This window comes from Acomys russatus, chromosome 4 (assembly GCF_903995435.1).
Source record: "Acomys russatus chromosome 4, mAcoRus1.1, whole genome shotgun sequence".
NCBI classification, from domain to species: domain Eukaryota; kingdom Metazoa; phylum Chordata; class Mammalia; order Rodentia; family Muridae; genus Acomys; species Acomys russatus.
Window position 1 is genome coordinate 27,718,270 of NC_067140.1, and position 7,406 is coordinate 27,725,675.

The following is a 7,406-nucleotide window of genomic DNA, read 5'->3' on the forward strand; positions in this document are numbered from 1 at the left end:
CTTGAGGGCCCTTGATAATTAATTCTCTGGGACTCCAGATGTTCAGCAGCTGTCTTGGCCATTTCCGCCCCTTCTCTTGACCCCGTATCCGCCAGGAAGAGTCCCCTCCTGTCCTTGGGCTCCAAACCACCCCCACCTTCCCTGCACCCCATTTCCTGAGCAGAGGCATTTGTGCAAGCTCAGCTCCTTTTTCCTGAAGGCGGCTTCAGTTTTCCCCGAAGCCAGGGTGCTGCCACGGCCAGCCAGTGCTGAGCTAAACGTCCTCTTCCAAGGGACTCTGATCCTGGCTCCAGCCCCTCTGGCCTCTGGGACTGGTTTTCTCTCTTTCCTTTCCTTCTCCAAGGTTAGCTTTTCAGACTCAACAGCATAAATCAAGAGCCTCTAGGGAGGTGAACAGAACTGGCCAGAGAGGATGCACTGCTTCAGTGGGGGAAGGGGGGAGGTACTGGACCAGCAGGCCCCAGTGGGGGTGGAGTGTGGGGGTATGGTGCATACTCGGATGTCTCCTTGGAAGGGGTGGGTGGCAAGGATTCTTCCATAAGCTGATAAGCAGAAACTCAGAGTCCCATTCCCCTCCCCCACACTGTTACACTGCTATAAACAGAGGGGGGCTGAAGGCAAAAGGACCCTGCTGCTGCTGTGCTGCTGCTGGTCCAGTCTAGGGGACTCTTGAGTACAGGACAGCTCCCTCCTTGCCACATGCTTTCCTCTCTGGACAGAGCTGGTGGTTCTGGGGCACTTGGGATCCTGAGGATTGGTGGGGTCAAGACCCAGGCCAGACACACACTAAGGCCTGGAGCCCCTGGGGACTGGTGACTCCAGTTCACTGACCTCTGCCTCCCAAAATCTGGTCTCTGGCTTTCCCAATGGTTTCCTTCTCTTTACAGGGGCGAGCTAAGGGCAGGTGGGTTTGGCTGAAGAATATAATATCCTCTGTTTCTAAAAGTCTCAGAGCAGATGAAGCTGGGAGATTTGCCTCCAGTAATAAACAAAAGGCAGTGCCTGCAGACAGCCTTTCAGGACAGTGCCACTGCCACTGAGGCTAATTTATCTGCAGGGTCTGCAGCTTCCAAATCCTCAAAGAATCTTTCTCACCAGCTGCTTGGGCCTGGGCTGAAGAGGCAGGGACATTTCATTCTCTCTTCTGCTACAGAAGTCATCCCCAAGTCTCACACCAAGTAGCCCTGGCACCTTGAGCAGCAAGGCCGGCATCATCAGTTTATGAGATGATTCTAGAGAGTGAATGCCCCAACCTCCCTAAAGTTTCCATCTCCTCCCTAAACTACTTTCTTTCCCTACAGGGCAAGGGATGGCCATTTCAGAAGAGTAAGGACCACAAATATCCAGGACACTGTCAATCCCTTGCCTAAAGCTGAGGTGCCTAGTGGACTCTTTCCAAGACTGTTGTAACCCAGGATCTAAGGAATGGAGGTGGAAAAACCCTAAGACATACCGTAGTCCTCAGACCTGACCAGTGAGTAGAAAGGCCCAACTGGCACACACAAAAGCAACCTGGACAGTCAGAAGAATCTGGGGTTCAGAGCTGGGTGGGTGTATAGCATCTGGGGTGGAATTGCCAGATTAGAAAAACTTGCTGGGTGGTGGTGGTGCTCACCTTTGGTCCCAGCAAGCAGAGGCAGGCCGATCTCTGAGTTTGAGGCCAGCCTGGTCTATGGAGTGAATTCCAGGACAGCCAAGGCTACACAAAGAAACTCTGTCTCAAAAACAAAACAGAAAGAAAAAACCCCCAAAACTTCAGATAAACAAATTTTAAAACAGATACCTAGGACTGGAGAGATGGCCCAGAGGTTAAGAGCACTGGCTGCTCTTCCAAAGGTCCTGAGTTCAATTCCCAGCAACCACATGATGGCTCACAACCATCTATAATGAGATTTGATGCCCTCTTCTGGTATGCAGGTGTACATGCCGGCAGAACACTGTATACTTAATAAGTAAATAAATCTAAAAAAAAAAAAAAAAGATATCCTTTGACTTATGATGGTGTTACATATTCTTAGATACATATAAGTTGTAAATATTCTTTTTTCTCTTTTGCTTTGTTTTTCATTCTTTTCTTTTTTCTTTTTTTCTTATTCTTTTTTTCTTTGTTTTTTCAAGACAGGATTTCTTTGTGTATCCCTTTTGTCCTGGTCTCATTTTGTTGACCAGGCTGGCCTCGAACTCACAGGGATCTACCTGCCTTTGCCTCTCGAGTGCTGGGAAGTTTTGGTTTTTTTCAGGGCAAAGTTTCTTTCTGTAGCCTTGGCTGTCCTGGACTTACTTTGCAGACCAGCCTGGTCTCAAACTCATAGAGACCCACCTGCCTCTGCCTCCCCGAGTGCTGGGATTACAGGCATATGCCACTGGCTTGACTCTGTTTTGTTTTGTTGAGAGGAGAGGTGGTAAGGGTCTGCCTGCATGTTCCAGGCTGGTATGGAACTCCCCAGATAGTCCAGGCTGGCATTCAGCAATCCTCCTGTCTCAGTCACCTAAGTCCTGGGATACAGATGAGCACCACTGTGTGTCCTGGAGGACACCCAGGTCTGAGACTGCCAAAGATTATGTAGTGAGACCGTCTGGGGGGAAAAAAAAAAAAAAAAAAGATTAACGGCAGCTAGAGGGATGGCTCAGCAGCAGAGGATTCAGATTTGGCTCCCAGCACCCACATGGTGGCTAACAACCACCTGCCATCTGTAACTCCAGTCCCAAGGGACCCAGTGCCCTCTTCTGACCTCCGTGGGTATCAGGTATACACATGGTGCCATACATACATACATACATACATGCAAAACATTCATATAAAATAAATAAAACTAATTTTTTTTTCAAGATCAGATTTCTCTGTGTAGCCCTGGTTGTTCTGGAATTCACTCTGTAGACCCGGGTGGCCTCTAACCCACAGTTCCATCTGACTCTGCCTCCCAAGTTCTGGGATTAAAGGCATGAGCCACCATCATGTTTTGCTTATAAAACATTATTTTTATTAAAAAAAAATAATGTATTTAAGGGCTGGTAAGGTGGCTTATAAGTTACAGGTGCTGGCTGCCAATCTTGACAATCTGAGTTTCAGTCCCTGGCACCTGTATGGTAGGAGGGCACCTACTTCTATTAGTTTGACCTCCACATATATGGAGTAGTGTGTGCATGCCCTCACACATACACACACAATAAATACATTTAACAAAAACATGTTTGACACATCTAATATACTGAGCACCAAAGCTTGGCCCGACCTATTTTATATACACTCAGAGCACTTATATGAGCTAATAGCTGGGCAAAGCCATTGAACAGAAGGCCTATTTTTACAAGAAAGTGTTAACTAGTTCATGTATTTTAGCAAATACTGTACTGAAAGTAAAAGCTATGCTTCTGCACCTCTGTGAAGTCATGGGGGACCACACTAGAACCCCAACAATCATACCTAAGACAGGAAGACTGTGAGCTTGAAGCCCGTGAGAACCACACAGTGAGACCCTGTCTCAGTACACACAGACACACCCACCCACACCCACAGAGACACAGGTTTGTTGTCTATCTGAAGTTCGACTTTAAGTGGATATTAGGCATTTTATTTGTGCTTGGGATAGGGGTGGGAAATAGCTTCTCCAAATATGAATTCTGGTGCTAGCTGTCTTGGGGTTTTTACTGCTGTGAAGAGACATCATGACCACAGCAGCTCTGAGAAAACATTTAATTTAACTGGGGCCAGCATACTGTTCAGAGGTTTAGTTCATTATCACCGTGGCAGAGAGCACGGTGGCATGCAGGCAGACACAGTGCCCACGAGGTAGCTGAGAGTTCTACGTCTTAATCTGAAGGGCAGCAGGAGACTGTGTGCCACACTGGAATTTATGAGACCTCAAAGCCTGCTCCCACAGTGACACGCTTCCTTTGACAGGGCCATGGCTCCTAATAGTGCAGTTCCCTATAGGCCAAGCATTCCAACACAGGAGCCTGTGGGGCCATTCCTGTTCAGATCCCCCACAACAGTCCCAACTCCTCTGTCACCTCTATCGACAGCAGCATTCCTCAGCGGGGGTCAAAGCTCTGGAGCTGCTTGGGACAGTCAGTGCCTTAATAGAAAGAGGAGAGGGAGAGCCTGAAACCACCTTCCCTAGAAGCCTGGGCTTTCTCAAGTAGGCCTGGCCCTTGAACTCAGGGGCTCTCGCTGGATTTCCTTGCTTTTAGAATTTGTTTCAGACCTGGATCTCTGCCAAATGAGTCCCTGGGCACTGCAGCATGCTGCTCTCCAGCTCTGTCTGACCCTCAGGTGAGCCTGTCATCTTTAGTGCAGGAGAAAAAGAGGAACCTACCCACTAGAACCCTCTAGAAAAGAGGAAGGTTGGTTTAAGTGGGAGAGAGAGAGAGATACTCAACCAGGGGCTAAAAAGAGGAACTGCAGCTGGGCAAGACCCACCTGGAGGTCATTGATGCTGTTGGCCCAGTGAAAAGAGGATTCAGAAAAAGTGTGTGTGTGTGTGTGTGTGTGTGTGTGTGTGTGTGATGTTGCTAGGCAACCCTCATCTTCTTTTTGGGGATGGTAAACGTGGAGATGCAGGAATCAGGCTACAAGCAAACACACTCCTAACCCCAACAGCAATTCTGTTCCTTCTGCCCCCCCCGCCCCCCCAGACGGAGTTTCCCTGTATAGCCCTGGCTGTCCTGGAAATTGCTCTGTAGACCAGGCTGGCCTCAAACTCACAGAGATCCGCCAGCCTCTGCCTCCCAAGTGCTGGGACTAAAGGTGTGCGCCACCACACCCAGCAGCAGCTCTGTTCTAACCTAGATTTTTTTTGCTAGAAATACAAACCAATATACCCCCCAAGATCCAAGGAGGAGCTAAGGGTGTGTTCTCACACAAATTTGGCCCAAGTATGGGAAATCCCTTTTCCTTAATTCTCTTGCCCCAATAATGAAAAAGTCAAGGAGTCAAGGCTGCTTATTTCTGGCCTCGTTGGTTGCCTGTCTTCACGTAGGAGCTGCTCAAGGTGCTAGAAAGATGGTAGCAAACAGCTGTGAGGTCCTAAGGTGCTGTCCTGGGAGGTGGGACAGAACTTGAGATACACCAAGCCTTAGAACCCTTTGTGAGCCTGTTACCCTAGCGTCACTTCTCCCAGCAACAATGACTCACAAAACTGAGCGGTACAGCTTTCCCTCGGTCCTGGAAGGCACAGGTCACAAAGGCCAGTGGGGCCTACCAAGAGGAGGCATGCCATCAGAGCGCTGCGAGTGGCTCCTGCCTCGGCAGCCGCCCGCTGGGCCGGGCCTGCGTCTCTTGTTGCCAGTCCACAACCAGGACTGGGCCTTCAGGCCTTGGGGCTAGCAGGGAACAGTGCAGGGCTTCAGTGCCCATGTGTGTCATCTGCTTTGTAAAGGCACTAGTGCACGTTTTCAAGATCTACTTGACAGCAAACTACACTTACAACTTCCGCAGCTGGCCGGTGGACTTCCGCTGGGATGACGTGCGTGCCACAAGCACTGGCAGTAGCAGTCACCGTGCGTTGACATGCGCTGCGGCTGCAGCGGGTGTGTGGCTGCTGCATGATGCCGCGCTGGGCGAGGACACACTCACGAGGTCTCCACGTGGAGCTCGGAGCCAAACGCAGTGCCTCCTCCAGCAGATACGTGAGCTTCCCACGCAGCTCGCCAGCTACGCACTGGCCCATTCCCTGGGCCGCTGGCTTGTATACCCTGGCTCTATGTTCTTGATGACGCGCGCGCTACTGCCTCTACTACAGCAAGGCCAAGAGCGACTAGTGGAGCGCTACCGTGGGCGGCGTGCCAAGCTGGTGGCCTGCGATGGCAATGAGATTGACACAATGTTCATGGATCGCCGCCAGCATCCCGGCAGCCATGGGCGCGGCCTGCGCCTAGTCATATGCTGCGAGGGCAATGCTGGCTTCTATGAGATGGGCTGCCTGTCCGCACCTCTGGAGGCTGGCTATTCAGTGCTAGGATGGAACCACCCTGGCTTCGGGGGCAGCACAGGTGCACCTTTCCCTCAACACGACGCAAATGCAATGGATGTGGTGGTCAAGTACGCACTGCACCGCCTACACTTCCCGCCAGCACACGTGGTGGTTTATGGATGGTCTATAGGAGGCTTCACGGCCACTTGGGCCACCATGACTTACCCAGAATTGGGTGCACTGGTGCTGGATGCCACCTTTGATGATCTTGTGCCACTAGCGCTGAAGGTCATGCCCCAAAGTTGGAAGGGGCTGGTAGTACGCACTGTACGAGAGCATTTCAACCTCAATGTTGCTGAGCAGCTGTGCTGCTACCCAGGCCCAGTACTCTTGCTCAGACGCACACAAGATGATGTTGTCAGCACCTCGAACCATATACCCACTCTAACATCCTGCCAAGCGGAGGGCGATGTGGAGGGTAACCGTGGCAACGAGCTGCTGTTGCGCCTTCTGCAGCACAGATACCCGTCTGTGATGGCCCGCGAGGGCCGCAAGGTGGTAACCCGGTGGCTACGTGCCAGCAGCTTGGCTGAAGAAGCTACATTCTATGCGCGCTACCGCGTCGATGATGAGTGGTGCTTGGCAACGCTGCGTTCTTATCGTGAGCGCCGCCGGAAGGAGTTGGATGATGCGGAGACCTGGGGACCACACGGACCTACCTTCCCCTGGTTTGTGGGCAAAGGCCTGAGCCCCCGGCGGCGCCGGCAGCTGGCACTGTTCCTGGCACGCAGGCACCTCAAGAACCTGGAGGCTACACACTGCAGCCCACTGGAGCCTGAGGACTTCCAGTTGCCCTGGGCACTGTAGCCAGTGTTTATGTGACTCCTGCACTTGCACACTTGTATACCTTCCACCTCCCTGCAACTGGTCCTCTCCTCACATCTCTACAGAAAAGCTGGCTTTGCCGGGATCGTGGTGTCTAGGAGAGTGGGCAATATATCTTGGCGTGTATTTGCCTTCACCTTTTTCTCTGTTCTTTCCTGCTTCTGTCTTTTCTCTTCCTCGAACACATCTACAGGCCTGTGCCTAATTCTCGAAAGGAATGTAAAGATGACCCTGATCCAATTTATGGTAATGTGTGGGGTCTGATCATGGGAGACTAGGAGAGGCTTTGGGGCCACAGGGAAATGCATTTTTCACACGGTTGGGCTACGGGGTAGCTCCCGGAGAACACCACGCAATGATTCAAGTAGTTCCTAGTGAAAGGAGAGTACCAGCACTGTAGGGCCTCATGGCTAGCTGGTCTCAGCAGTGGCTGCTGTGCAGTACCCACTACCCATTTCCACAGTCAATGGGGGAGAGGAACTCCAGACGTGGAGTAATAGGGCACAGTGTGGCTTGGGTTCTAGAGATCCTGAACCATCACTCGTTCCTGGGTCTCATCTTAGGCCGCATCTGGATTAGGTATGGGCTTTGTTCATGGCTCAAGAATGC

The 7,406-nt window shown here is 51.3% G+C and overlaps 1 protein-coding gene across 1 annotated transcript; it reads left to right on the forward strand.

Moving 5' to 3' along the window:
• Nucleotides 1-5,354: 5,354 nt before the first annotated feature.
• On the forward strand, nucleotides 5,355-6,779 carry Abhd16b (abhydrolase domain containing 16B). Its single transcript, XM_051144981.1, has one exon. It carries the CDS (start codon nucleotides 5,355-5,357, stop codon nucleotides 6,777-6,779), a length of 1,425 nt encoding a protein of 474 aa, XP_051000938.1.
• The last annotated feature ends 627 nt before the right edge of the window (nucleotides 6,780-7,406 follow it).

Excerpts from the sequence above, each read along its gene's own strand:
- Abhd16b (XM_051144981.1), top strand. The coding sequence starts at position 5,355 with ATGTGTGTCATCTGCTTTGTAAAGGCACTAGTGCACGTTTTCAAGATC.